The following is a 14,343-nucleotide window of genomic DNA, read 5'->3' as shown; positions in this document are numbered from 1 at the left end:
CTATAAGTCACTGTGCTCATTTTTAATATTTCATCTTCTATAGCTGAGCATATATTTAAGTAAAACTATCCTTCATGAATTAAACTCCACCACACTGTCCTTCAGTTATTTCTACTATATACCAATATTCCACCTGGTGATTTGCTAACTTCAAACAGGAAACAAAGAAAGATAGAGAAACAAGGTGTAAATACTGCAAACCCCCACACCTGATAACCCCTTTCTGTACTATTTGAAATCTTGGTGAAACCTTACTACATTAAAACAATTGAAAGCAGTTGTTTTGGTTAAGGCCTCAAAAGGTTGTCCAAAGTTCTACCCATTAAATGTCCTCCAAGGACTCTTGTCAAAATAACCCTGTAGGGTTCTGGAAAAATAAGAAAACTACTAATCCAGGCAACTAACTTCTTCCACAGTATCCTAAGGGAATTTCAAACAATATCTAACTATCTTCATTGACTGGGAATCTTTGGATGGCAGCACATTTCACGTAACAGCCAATTCACATGTCTGGTAACAACTGATAAGTGCTGGTCCCCCCTCCCAGCCACAGAAATGAACAAACCCAACACAGGTCTGTTTCCATTCCTTCATGACAGTCTTCCAGTAAGATTCTTCTATTAGCAGTCTCCTTTTATGATCCAGTTTCAAAATTCTCACCTTCCTGGACTGCTCTCTCTCCTCCCCTTTAATTGATCAGAATATGGGGTTCAAAGTTAAATTTTCTGCTCTCCAGAGTGCCCAAATTCATGGTGATTTATTTTCTAAGAAAAGTTATAAAATTAAGTCACCCTTTATATATATGCAGATAAGTGGGAAAAACAAAGATTTCCCATTTAAAAGGAAAACAGGCTTTGTTATGTTTCTTATGCCTCCTTCTTGTTTTGGGGACAATTCTTAGCGATTTCATATAACCATCAGCATCAATATACCTCATATGATGGTTCCTAGCATTTATTAAGTTCTCAATTATTCACTGAGTCCCATACCATGTAAGACAAGTGCTAGAAGCTGAAACTATAGTGGTGAGCAAGCAGATAACGTCCCTGCCTTCATGGAGTGCAGTCTATTGGAGAGACAGATAGTAAAACTTGATATGACAACAAAGTGTGGCTACATTCATATGGAGGATGCTGTAGAAACACAGACCAGCAGGCCAGTCTAATCTTGGCACTGGTGTCAGGAAAAGAGGTGAGTATTTATGAAAACTGCACTAATCTATATGTTATTCTTAACAATCCAATTATTTCTGTGCTACTTATTTTATGAAGTATTACACAATGAGGACAAAAATAACAACTTAAAGGCGTTTATTCCTATAACAGGAATTCAAGAGACAAATAACTATATTAGTTCCTACATAAGGTGATACATTGAAAACCAAATAAAAACCTCAACTGTTTTCTTTGTAGTGATGTTAAAAAATTCCGTAGTCAATCAATTCTGTTTATTAGTTTGGATTTTATTTCTCCCTTAAAACTTTTAAAATAGAATGGCTAAGAGATTTAAAAATTTGCGACATTAAAAATATGTTGTGAGACACTCAAATAACTTGTTAGTCTTTCCAAAAAAGAGACCTGGTTAATATTAAAATCAGGACTTTGACATTTCCCCAGAAAAGCTGCTAAAGTGAATGGACCTTTGTATGATGTTTAAGAAACATTAGGAAATAATTTACCTAATATACGCACAAATTGATTTAAAAAAAAAAACACACACACACAAAGTAATAGATGTAATTTACCTTAAAAAGGGCAAAGCACTATATAAAAATGAGACTTTTCTTTTTTAAAATCTATGGAATTATTTAGCCTAGAAAAAGTTTTAGTGAATAAACAAGTCAGAAGGAAATGACAAAGGGGCAGAGCAAAACATAGGGCAAAAGAAGGCGTGAAAGTACCCTATGATTAATCTGAAGGAGTTATTGTAAAAACCCTAAACAGCAGCAACCTTTAAAGGAAGGCTTGATGCCATAAAAAAGACAATCATCTTTTTAGCTGATCAATGTATTAGAATTCCAAATAAAATCCAAGATTTGAAAAATTATAAAATACAACAATAAGTGATAAATACACAACTAGACAAAGCAATTTTGAAAAAATAAAATAAAAGAGGACAGAACACTGGAACAGAATAGAATGCTCAAAAGATAAACCTGAATACATCTAAGGTACATGATGAAAGAATCTTTCAAAACAATGACATAAGAATGGGTGTCCAAAATAGTATTGAGACAACATGGTGACAATCTGGAATAAAAAAATACTGTTAGTTCCTACAGATTAAAATAAAGAACTAAACAAATAAATGGATTCAAGAATGACAACATGTGAACAATCATCTGAACCAGGTATAGAGTGGCTTTCCACAGCATCATATGAAAGAAACCATGAAGGTGGACATCTGACTTTACAAACAGGAAAAACTGTGTGACTTAAGTGTCATAATAAAGTTTCTGTTTGGATGGATGGTGCTGATGGTGGCACAATGTGACCGATGCACTAAATGCTGATGAATTGGACACCTTACGTGGTTAAAGTGGTAATTCTGTGTTATGTAAAATTAAAGGAGGTTTATCATTAAACAAAATTCAAGCTGCAAAAAAGATTTTCATCATATGGCAGAACAGGTACTTACAAAGTGTCATGAAATGAAGATTCAAAAAAACTCATTTGAATGAGTTTATGCCATTAGGAGCACTAGGATCTAATTAAGTTTTCATATTCATCTCCTGAAAGCTTTTTGTTAATTTAACTCCGAATGATTCAGTCAGCTCTCTTGAGTACACAGGAAAGCACTGGCTATGTTCTGGGGATGATTTTAAGATTTTAAAGTTGAGGGAGACTTGGAGAATATTAAAATATTTTTTATTCAATGAGAGGGTATTCATGACTTAAAATAAAAGCAAGAGCTAGCTTAAGACAAGGTCAGAAATATATATGGAATTATGACTAAGAAATGTGCTGACCCCCACCCAACCCAATGCCTTAGAATATGTATTTATAAATATTAGTTACAGATGAAATCATAACTATGTTTTCAATACATCTTCTTAATTCTCAGCTAAACTACTTACCTGCTTATCTCCTGGCAAACCTAACAAGAAACAAAACTAGACTTGAGAAAAAATGACTAAGTGTTGTAGAGATACATGTAAGGCTATACCCAAATGGTAGGTACCCCCAAGCCCCAGCCACTTCAGGTCCTTACCTTTTGGCTAAGGTTTAGAACTTTCCTAAGTGTGAGAAGGGAGCAGCGTTTCTCTACTGAGATTCAGACATCAGAACCAATATTAAATTTAGGGTCAATATAGACAGTTGTTATAGCTTAACTATTTGAGTTTTTCTAGATTGGCTCTTCTACAAGCTGTTTTGTCCCCACCCCCTACCCACCACCACTGCTGGAAACTAGTTCAAGATCTGGATGATCCACAGAACCCCAACACAGAATTCCATATACCTCACGGGCTGTACGTGAGAAAATTTATGGAACAAGCTGTTGCCCCTCGAGTCCTAACCTGCAGTTGCTAACCCTGGGAGCATTGTCATACCTGACTCAGATACCAGCGGTACATGGGAGAGTCTGCTCCTGGCCCGTGTTAGGGGCCTCCGAGGGTAGTCTTCATTAGACTGCACGTCACACCTCTCAGGCTGGGAGCTCCCCCTCCTGTCCTCACCTGTAGCCCCAGAGCCACTCCCATTAGTCCTCTCATCATGTGCTGGGCCTGACGACCCCCCTTGTGGCAGAGTCCTAAAGGAAAAGGCGGATCTCGTACCATCCGGGCCATTCACAACAGAGGCTCGGCTGGTTGAAGGACGTTCCTCATCAGAACACCTGCTAGTTCTCCTTTGGGATTCCTGGGGCCTGTGACAGCAGCATCTGGGGCAGACAGAACTCTCTGCATCTCCCTCCTCCATGGCCTCAGAGTCCTCTGACCCACCGGGGGAGCAGACACACTGCCTGGACACATCCACTTCTGTAGGGCTAGGCTCGGAAGAGCCGCCGCTGTTCACGGTCCTTACAAAGTCGGGGCTTTGAGAAGCAGTGCTGTGTGAGCTGGAGTCTCTCACTGTGCTGGCGGCGGTGCTGCTGCAGCTGGGATAAACATCCTTGCTTTTTTTCTTTTCAGGAATATCCCTAGCTGCTTTCATATCGGCTTTGATCTGCTCACTGGTGACCTGACAGCCTTTCTCACAGCTGCTTTCCTCGAGAGGAAACTGCTTCGACTGGCCCATCTGATGGGAGTTGTACCTCTTTCGAAGTGGAGTCTTGCCTTTTCCACTTACTGCTTACAGAAAAAGAAGAATGGCCCGAGGAAAAGAAAAGATTTCAGTACAAATTCTGGACAAAAGGCAAGAGTAAATTTGGGACAGGAAACAATGTACACTAATTTTCCTAAAGTATAATGGCGACCACATCACTCAGCTGCTCGCAAACTCTTTGGAAACTCGCTCGTGACTACCTGGAGGAACCTTAGCTCAGCCTTCAGAGCTCTCTATGAACGAATTCTAAACCAATTTTCCATTCTTGTACCCTCTCTCTAGATATCCTATCCTCTGGTCCAAACTCTTCCCTTAATAGGTACACCCCTGTCTTACGAGTTGGGCCCTTTGTTTTCACCAACTCTTCAGCCTGGGACCCCTGCTCAATGTCTTCCATACCCCGCCCCCAAATCCTTGCAATTTGTGTCCTGTAACTGCATTTCCTATGTTTCTGACCTGACTCTTCAGCTAAACTAGAGATTCCCTGGACTTCTCATGACTTACTCATTCTTGCATCCCTCACAGTATCTAACACAGTACCTGGGGCACAGTAAGGCTCAATGAATATAAAAATATTTAAAGAAATAAAGTTTTTGACTGGCTGACAGAAGATCTAGTTTCTAACTTCAGAAATTGAATTTTCTAGAAAACATTAGGTTAGTTATAGTGGGTCACATTATTTTCCCTCAATTTCAGTTTCCAGAAAACCTCCTTTTGACCTTAGGGTAAAGATCTCTGAATTTCTTAAAAGGAATAAAATAAGAATTGAGTAATCAGTCAATGGTTAGTAAATGACTCCAATAAAGAATTGAGCTTCCCATACACAGAAGTGTGTGTGTGTGTGTGTGTGTGCGTGCGTGTATTCAAGTTCAGTGTCAAATGTATACTGAACATTGCAAAACATTAAGGAGTAGGGGACCCAAAGGAAAACATGTGGGCAATTTAAAAACCTCACCCTTTGCTAAAAGTGGTAGGCATCTGGTTCTGAGAAACGGAAGGGAAGAGAAGACAAGGAAGAAATATGAACCTGAAAGTTAAGAGAATTATAGTTCCTTGGTGAGGCAAATGGCAGAAAGCTACTGACTAGATTTAAAGGGAGGCAAGGGATGGTAAGAACATACTCCAGGACTCCCTCGATCACAAAAGCAGTCATCAACTCTCACTAAGCATACCTGCAAGGGTTAGCAACCGGGGCAGGTTGCCTTCTTACTGCTTTGACGACTCAGCGGTCATCTTTCATGCGAAGCGCAGCCTCTCACTAATTCAATACCCTCGTGCCACGACTTCCTAAAGCCTCCACTGCAGGACTCACGATCCTTACACCCTCTTGCCCAAGCCCTGACTCCACAGCATTTTGTTGTGCTAGGCTTGCCCTCAAGAGCACCACCCGATCCCCTTCTCACTTGGCCCATAGCCTTTCCTGCCTCCTGTCATACTCCATAAGGAGTGTGTGAACTGCACCACAGGCTGTGGCGGGGATACATTATAGGAAGGCCAAGTGTGTCAGTCCTCAAGACGTCTCTCGCTACAGGTCAGAGGAAGACGTAATCTCTCACCTGACAGTTCCCTGGACTGCACTGACTCTCCGGCTTTTTCTTCACGCTCAGAGTAACGCCGAGCACCATTTTTAGGAATCCAGACTTCTTGGAGTTCTAGACTGTCTTCCTCATCATCACTCTCTGAATCATGAACAGTAATTGGGGTTGTTTTTACTACACGCTGAAGACCACTGGGTCCTAAAAAAAAAAAAAAAAAAGCAAAGGCCTAACCATTATTTTTGACCACGAAAGGCTCTTACTCAAAGTACTGTTTCCAGGAATCTGGGCTCACAAAGATCACTCTTAAAAAAAAAAAAAAAAGAAAAAAAGATTTATTTATGCATACAAGAACTGGGTATCCCCCAGAGGTACAGGGGGTGAGAGGATTCACCAGAGACAGAGTGGGGAACAGAACAGGCAGACTGACTGAAATACACTGCTGAGGGGAGCAGCAGGAGAGACAGGAGATGTCTGCTGCGCCATGTGGATCAGCCCCGTGGCCAGGGATCAAACTCCTGCTGCAGTCGTTGTGGACAGCTTCATAGTGCTGACGCTTAACCCGCTGCACCACCAGGGAGGCCCCAAGATCACTCTTTTTAATGGAGTATATACTTGGACGAGATACTGTGACGGCACTTCAGTCCAAAGCATGATGTAAGTAAGCACTAAGTAGGATAATATGAGAGCCACCATTACACTCATTTTTAAAGGCAAATTTAAAATGAAGATCAGATGGCACCTCCCTTCAGAACTGTCATTATTTGAAAAAGTCACACAAATCATCCTACTAATGATCAAAGTAACTCATAATCATATGAAAAACAGGCTAAAGCTCTTGGGTTCTTGCTCCCAGATGACCAAGAAAACAAGGACTAATAGTTGTGTCAAAAGGGCTGTGGCCACATGTAACCTGTTTACTGTACCAACTGCCCCCACTGAATGTCCAAGGATGCTTTTAAGAAATCCGTCATTGAAACAATATGGAGGTTGCAGCCATTGGCAACATATTCAGCACCTCTATGCTTCCCAAGCTTCATGTGAAGCTACACTACCCGTGTGAGTGTGCCTCACTGCAAGATCATCAGGAATTGTTCTCATGAAGCCTGGCAGGATAGAACACCCAGACCCCAACTTAGACTTACAGGTGCTGCCCCAAGACTTCCTCCTGCCCATGTAAATAAAAGAGCTTAGTCCTTAAGGACTGAAGAAAAACTATCAGAGTTTTCTTTAAGCTATACTTAAAGAAAAAAAAAAAAGGCTATTTTCCTAATTATGCCCATGTATGCATGACGGCAAAGCAAATAAAGGTGAACCTGAGATACTCATTGGGCTGGTGAGAATTCTCTTAACCGATGTAGGTCTGTCTGGTTGGAATTTGCAGATACATCCTTGAAAGGCTAGAAGCATGGGATGATTTGGTTATCTGAGTATGTATATTTATGTAAAAATTGTTTCATCTTCTTGGCAATACACCTTGTAAGCTTTTAGCTCTAGAACCCAATTCTCTCTGATAAATAACTGATTTTGCTCCATCAATAAATGGAGGGAACCATGCTCGTCACACTGTATAATGTCTGACAGAGTAGGCACTCAGTAAACATTTGTTCAGTAAGTGACTGTATCTGTAAGACTTAAAACAAGGGTAGTTAAAGACATTTTCAATTCAAAGACAACATTATGCTAACAGACCAGAAGTGAAAAAACGAGTTTTTTCAATTCTGTCTCTTGATTTCTGTCTTGGAGGTCTTCAGCAAATTAAACTTTTGAAAGAATGTAAGTTTCCCCATCTGTAAAAGGAAGGTTTCTTAAGACTGCTGCCTGCTGCAAATCACCCAACGGAAAATGGATCTTGATCTTTTACTGGACCAGGCCAGCCTCTCCACTTCTCACCGAAATGAAGGTTCCCCTTCATTTTTTTTTTTTTACTTTGTCATTAGAAGAAAATACATATATATATATTCCTTTGATTCATTTTCTTCTGAATTCCATGGATGAGCATAATATTTAATCAGTTCATTTATTTTCTTGTCAAGAAATTGAGGGCTTTCCTTCTGCACACACACCCATCTATACCAAGAACATTAACACAGACCTCAGTAACAGCATGTACAACATCATTAAGTGTAATGTTATAAAATAATCATTCTCAGTATTTTCCATTCCTCATTAGTCAGGCCCTAGCTTACAGAACCACGATTGAGGGGAGTCACAGGATTACCTGCTTGTTCCTCGTCAACATCCACAGGAATAACTGCCTGACTGTGAGCTGGAGTCTCAAGTCCACTCTCAGCCACCACCTCTCCATCTTCCTGTACCATGTCTTCCATCTCATTCAGGGCTTAAACAAAAATAAACACAGTCACAGTAAAACAAGGAGAGGTCTAAAATTCCACAGTGCCATGAAAAACCAGCGCCCCTGAAGAATGAACAGCCCCTTGATTACTAGGCCCACTCTGGGGAAAGAGCATATAATTGTGCTTCATTACACAGACTTTAGAAGAAATGCCCACATATTCTACAGAAGAGGAACCATGGAGTGGAAAGGATCACTTGGTGGACAAAGCTGAGTGCTGGGAGATGAAGCTGGGAGAAGGGCACCAGTGGAGAAGCAGCAGCGCGTTCACTCTTGGAGATGTAATCAGGGATGGCTCTAGGAAGCAGCTTTCTTTCCCCTTCTATACTACTTGCCTTCTGGTGAGAGGCAACTACCAGCAGACCTGATGGCCTCAGCAGCAATGAGTGTTGTGGTACCTGGCAGCTAAAGGGGCATGTACTGGATAGGCAAGATCAAACTATGTATTTCTTTTCCTGTTCCTCAGTGGCTGCAGTATCATTTTTGGTTTGTATGGCAAGGATTATTAACAAATATACCAGTACATTTTAAACTTTTTTCATTCAAATACATTCTTTGCATGCAACTCTTTATCAATAAACAGGAACTTGTGGTTTTTTTTTATATTATTTCAGAGGATAAACCCAGTGAATAATTTCATAAAGACAAGTTTCAAAGAGTTTACTGCATTTTAAGATAAAATGGTCACCTTCCAAGAGGATCCCAAATAAAATAAATCCTGGCTTTGCTAAGATTAAATCCAAATCCCTGAAGGCACTCAATCAAATACCCTTTTACTACCGAAGCATGTGTGCCTGAACTCAGTTTGACTCCAAACAATACCAATACTGCCCTTCTCATTTACAGCCTGGCAGTGACCCAGAGGGCAGTGGAGACTGTGCCAACCCCGTTTACTACCACTTACATCCTCAATGTCTAGGAGTGTCGGATACCAGCCAACCACTGGATGAAATAAGCCAGCCATGGAAAAAACAATGCTGTCCCCGAGAAAACTGAAGAATCTACTTAAGGAAACAAGACTAATCCTTACAGTTAACGAACAAGGCAGGAAAACACCATTCAGATAACTATCATGAGAATATTTTGTGATGAGGTCTGAGGTTTCATAAAGACAACTTGGCTTGTGTTCACCTTAAATATACATGACCATACATCCCTTCTTTTGTTTAGTATCCCAGCTCTGTTCAGCTCTAGCCCTCAGTATCTACATTTCATTTAGCACCAAATGAGGAGTGACCTTGTCTAGAAACCTTCCACAGTAAAAGCCAATCAACTTTCTTCTTTCATTCAGTTTTATGGACAACTGTGAACAGCAGCTAGTAATTAAAGTGTACATCATCTATATCAGGCTTTTTGCTAAATATTTTCATATCTTATTTCTTGCGGCAATCTATAGGACATTACGAAGAATCTCATTTTTGCAGCTGAGAATATTGAGGCTTTGCAGTATTAACAATCTGCAAGACTTTGAACTTAAGTTTGTTTCCAGAGTCCCCTATACTACCAGAACTATGAGCAGACGGGAAATGTATAATCCCTGCTCTCAAAGGAGGCATAAAGTTTAGCAGATGTTAGAGACAAAGAACAAAGTGAGAATATACTTGCTAAGTGCTGAAACAGGTGAAAAGTACATAGGGAACATAGACAAAAAAGGAGGCACTAATTCTGTTGGGCAGGAAGGTTTCACAGGGATGAGGTCACAATTCAAATACTTCCCTACCAAGAAGCATGTAACATTTTCCAGAGGACTGTAAGTAGTCCAGTGATAAAAACAACAGGTGTTTGTGTTGAAATGGTATAAAAGAAAAAAAAGAAAGCCAAAACAAAAGAAAAAGTAACCTGGGTCCGGAGTGTGAAAAGTTTAGAAAGCCTTGCTAAAAAGCTTAGAACGTTTTCTTATATAAATAAAGGGGACCCACTAGAACATAAATACATCCATGTGTCTGTGTGATGAGGTTTTCAAGATGCTGAACAAGAAACAGCTTTTTCAATTGCCAGAATAACTGGCAGACGTATTTAAAATAACCAAAAGTTGTAAACTGAACTCCTTCCCATAGAACCTACTCATCAAGTCTTTATACAGCATCTATTATAATGTTATAATGTGTTTCTGTTCCCAGGTGTGAAGAATAGTGGTGACATTCAAGATCCCTAGTCCCCCCCTGCTTATTCCAGTTGAAGGGGATAAAGTTACTTTTAAATAAACAATGAATAAAAACACAAGATAGTAATATCTGAGGTAACAAAACTAAACGAGGCTGATGTGGTAAGGAATGAACTGGTGACTACTTAAGGCGGTAAAGGAGGATGTCTCTAAGATGAACATTTACATTAAGACCTAGGTATCAAGAAGAAGCCAGTCACGCAAAGATGGAGAGAAGAACGTTCTAAGAGGCCGCAGTCAATGCACAGGTAGCGGCAGTTCAGCAGGACTAAGCATGGAGAGTGAGTGTGGGGAAGAGCACAGGTGAGGACAGGCTACATCATGTTGCACTTTATAACCCGAGTCAAGAAACTGGATTTTTTTCCCAAGGCAGTGGGAAGCTATTGGAAGGGTTGGAAGCAATGTTGTCTGCTTTACATTTTTAAAGATGGCCCTAGATAATCTAAGAACTAATTTAACAGAGCAAGAGAGAAAGTAGGGAGACCAGTTTGAAAACTATTAAATTACATAGGTAAGACAGGTAGAGCGTCAACAAGACTTGCTAAAGGACTCTGGACTGTGGAAAGCAGGTAGGTGGTGGGAAGGAAAAGGTATAGTCAATTTATGTCTCGGGTAATTAAATGAGATGGTGGTATCTTTGCGCGGGAGAAATGCAAGAGATTTGCTGATTTTGATTTTCATTTTTCTAAATACTTTATCACATCTTTTTTTAGAATGGTTTTAACTTAACAAATTATATAAGCTATCTTTATATCAAACATCAATATTTACCAAGTGTATTTGTTCAGCTACAATGTATTTTCTGTTTCTAAAAATATTCCTGTTACAAAATATAATCATAAACTTTAATGAACTTGAACAGATACATTAACTATTTTTACAGATATATTAACTATTCTCTCTTGGGTAAAACACGATTAGATACCTCACCCTCAGGATTCAAAATTACAGATTTTCCATAAATCAGGCTCCAAATGTGCTCCCAACCCAGAAGGACTAGCATTAGCATCACCTGGGAACTTGTTACATGGTTTCCACCCAGAACTATTGACAGAACCTCTCAAGGAGCCCAGCTATCTGTGGCGGAACAAGCCCTCCAGGTGATTCTGATGCACTCAGGTGTTAGCATCACTGCCAAAAAGCTGCAAAGTATTTCACTTTGAGGTTCATTTAAGTGAATGGGGGGCGGGGGGAGGAAGGAGAGGAAGGATGCAGCATATCATTTTTAAAAGCATAGCACCTGCAGGCCTCCCTAATGGCGCAGGAGGTTGAGCGCAGTGCTGTGAAGCTGTCCACAGCTTCTGCAGTGCCGGTTCGATCCCCGCCGGCCTCCGAGCAACCCACATGGCGAGCAGACCTCTCCTGTCTCACAGTGTATTTCGTCAGTCTGCTTGTTCTGTTCCCCTCTCTATCTCTGGTGAATCCTTTCACCCTCCCACGCATCTAGCTTGTACCCCGACCCTTGTATAAATAAAATAAATCTTAAAAAAAAAAAATAGCACCTGCGATTTGTCTTGTTTTTTAAGACTTATTTATGCATACAAGAGCTGGGGTTACAGGCCAGAGATGCGGGCGGTGAGAGGATTCACCAGAGACAGAGTGGGGAACGCAACAGGCAGATCAACTGAAATACACTGCTGAGGGGAGCTGTGGGCGAGACAGGAGAGGTCTGCTGTGCCTTGTGGGCTGCTCTCTGGCTGGGAATCGAACTTGTGCAGCAAAGGCTGCATATTGCTTCACAGTGTGGTGCCTAACCCCTTGCACCTCCAGGGAGGCCCCCCTGGGATTTATGTTTAAAATCATGAGAGAAGATTAGTTAAGTGACTTATGGGTAAAACTAGATTTTTGTGGTTATAATTACTACAAGATAATATTATAATAATTTGGCAAAATGCTTAGCAATTACAGAGGGATGATTTTTGGCATGTGGTATTTTTATGCTAGGCAAATGTGAATTGTTACAAGATATGAACATCTATTCCTCTGTTTTAAAGAACTGCAAAATTCAGGTAATAAGCTTATTATTTTCAGGTTAAGAACACTAGCCTACAATCGAGCATTCTGAGTAAGGCTTTTGAAAAAACAAATAGTAGGTAATATCCTTACCAAGTTATACAATTTTGAGAACATAATCTGTGGGAAAATGAAATTTTTTTTGTTGGAGTCATCACTTTAATGATAGCAGCATGGTTTTGTTACAGCAGTTTATAAGCAAAGTCACTTAATTTATACAAATTAATTTATTTAGCAAAATGCCCATCCCTTAAAAGTCAGTTACTTCATGCAAGCAAATGAGGCTAAATACAACAGGGCAATAAAGGCCCATTCTTTCTTGGGATGGTCCAAAACCAAGAAGAGGCCAATGCATGGAAAGTTTTAAAATTCTAAATGAAAGAGAGTCAACATGTCAATACTAACTTCAAACTAAAGTAACTTTTAAACTGTTTTAAACTTCTCCTAATGAGCATGGCCCTAATTTGAGCATTTCAACTAACACTAATTCTTACTGATCCATTTTTTTGAATCCCAATTTATTCTGGGGCTTTCTGTTTTTGCTGTTTGTTTCATTTCATTTTATTTTTCCTTCCTTTACTTGATTCTTTTGCATCGCTCAAAAGTTACACATTGTTTCGCCAGCTTAGCTTTTTTTTTTTTAAAGACTATGATATATGTGAAATAATAAATGCAAGCGACTGTAGAGTCCCCCTGGAGACCTGTGGAATCTGCCTTTTATAACGAACTTATATCCTTCATACCAAGGACAAAAGTAAAATAACAAAAGTAAAAAAGTAAAATAATAGAGATACGAGCAAAGGAAACTGAGGAGGCATGTCCAGTTTCAGGCATGAGCAGGAAAATGGTTTCAGAGGTGCCAATAGAAGAAAGAAGATCAGGATGGCAGAAGTGGGCAGCAAAAGCTGCTGAGATGTCAAGTAAGATGAAAGTGCGGAAATGACCATCTTTCCTAAGAAAGTCACTGGTGACGTTGCCAAAAGCCAAAATGGAGACTTCTGTAGAGAAGAGAGAGAGAGCATGGACAGAGATGTTAAGAGATACTTCTTTCCTAAATTCTGAATGTAAAGCTCAGTTAAGTCAGGCCACTAAGGCTCACTTGTACTGTAATTTCCATGGCACTGATGAGCCCTTCCCATCCCCTAAGTCCCCTTACAGAGTCTAGAGACAAGGAGCATCACAAAGCTAGTTTGTTTTAAACAAGCAGTTAGGCAGATTTCATCCTACCCTTCATTTGTCTCCTCAATGTGGAAAGAGATAAGCTGAAATAGAGGGAGAAGTGAACAGGATAAAGTCAGCAATTTTTTTTTTTTTTGGTCCAAAGTAAAAATCATTTCTATCTGGAGCTCACAAAAGATCTGGGTTACCGTCGGCTGCAAACTGCTGCTCTCCTGGCTGGAGGTCTGGCCGGAAGTCATTCTCCTCATCCGAGTCATCTGGGTGGTGGTGATTGTTGTCGTGGATGTTGGCATTGTTCTGGGCATTGTTATCATTGTCATTGTTAGAGTTCTGGTTGCTGACCAGGGCTGAGGACACCCCGATCCCTGTGCCTGCACTCAGACCCACTCGAGCACAACCCTAAGGCAAGAGGAAACACGTGCTCATGAACTTGGGTTGACAGAGAACACCTCATTTCCGTGAGCCCTTCATGTCTTCTTTATTAAGGTAGTAATAAGAGTACTTCAATAGCACTTTACTTATGAATAATTTCATTTCATATGCATAAAGGCCCTCATTTAAGGTTTATGACACTTGATGCGATGGAAGTCATTAATCTTTCTTTACAGATGATGAGATGCACACAGCATGCCAGTAAATGACACAACAGACTGGAAACCCTGTATTCTGACCTCAAATCCTGAGCCTCTGGCCTGTACCCCAGGTTCTTGTATAAATAAAAATAAATCTTTAAAAAAAAAAAAAAGAGGCCATGTGTCACTATAATATAACTTAATGCCTCCACTGAGGATGGTAGTAAAAAGTTCCATTCAACAAGACTGTGAAGGTATATTA

At 40.1% G+C, this 14,343-nt stretch overlaps 1 protein-coding gene across 4 annotated transcripts in view; it reads right to left on the bottom strand.

Annotated features, from left to right (window-relative positions):
* Positions 1–14,343, bottom strand: part of FBXO38 (F-box protein 38) — a gene marked incomplete at both ends in the record, with an annotated part of 39,142 nt that overhangs the window by 5,878 nt on the left and 18,921 nt on the right. Inside the window, 4 exons of one of the 4 annotated variants that reach the window (XM_084252519.1) lie at positions 3,551–4,288; positions 5,819–5,998; positions 8,019–8,138; positions 13,698–13,908. In XM_084252519.1, the coding sequence (XP_084108645.1) occupies positions 3,551–4,288; positions 5,819–5,998; positions 8,019–8,138; positions 13,698–13,908 (1,249 nt within the window). The remainder of the gene's footprint in view (positions 1–3,550; positions 4,289–5,818; positions 5,999–8,018; positions 8,139–13,697; positions 13,909–14,343) is intronic. The other 3 variants (XM_084252520.1, XM_084252521.1, XM_084252522.1) reach the window with 3 other exon arrangements.

The sequence above is a fragment of the Talpa europaea genome (genome assembly GCF_964194135.1).
Source record: "Talpa europaea genome assembly, chromosome: 13".
NCBI classification, from domain to species: domain Eukaryota; kingdom Metazoa; phylum Chordata; class Mammalia; order Eulipotyphla; family Talpidae; genus Talpa; species Talpa europaea.
The sequence above is the reverse complement of the archived record's forward strand: the minus strand, read 5'-3'. Positions and strand labels throughout refer to the sequence as shown.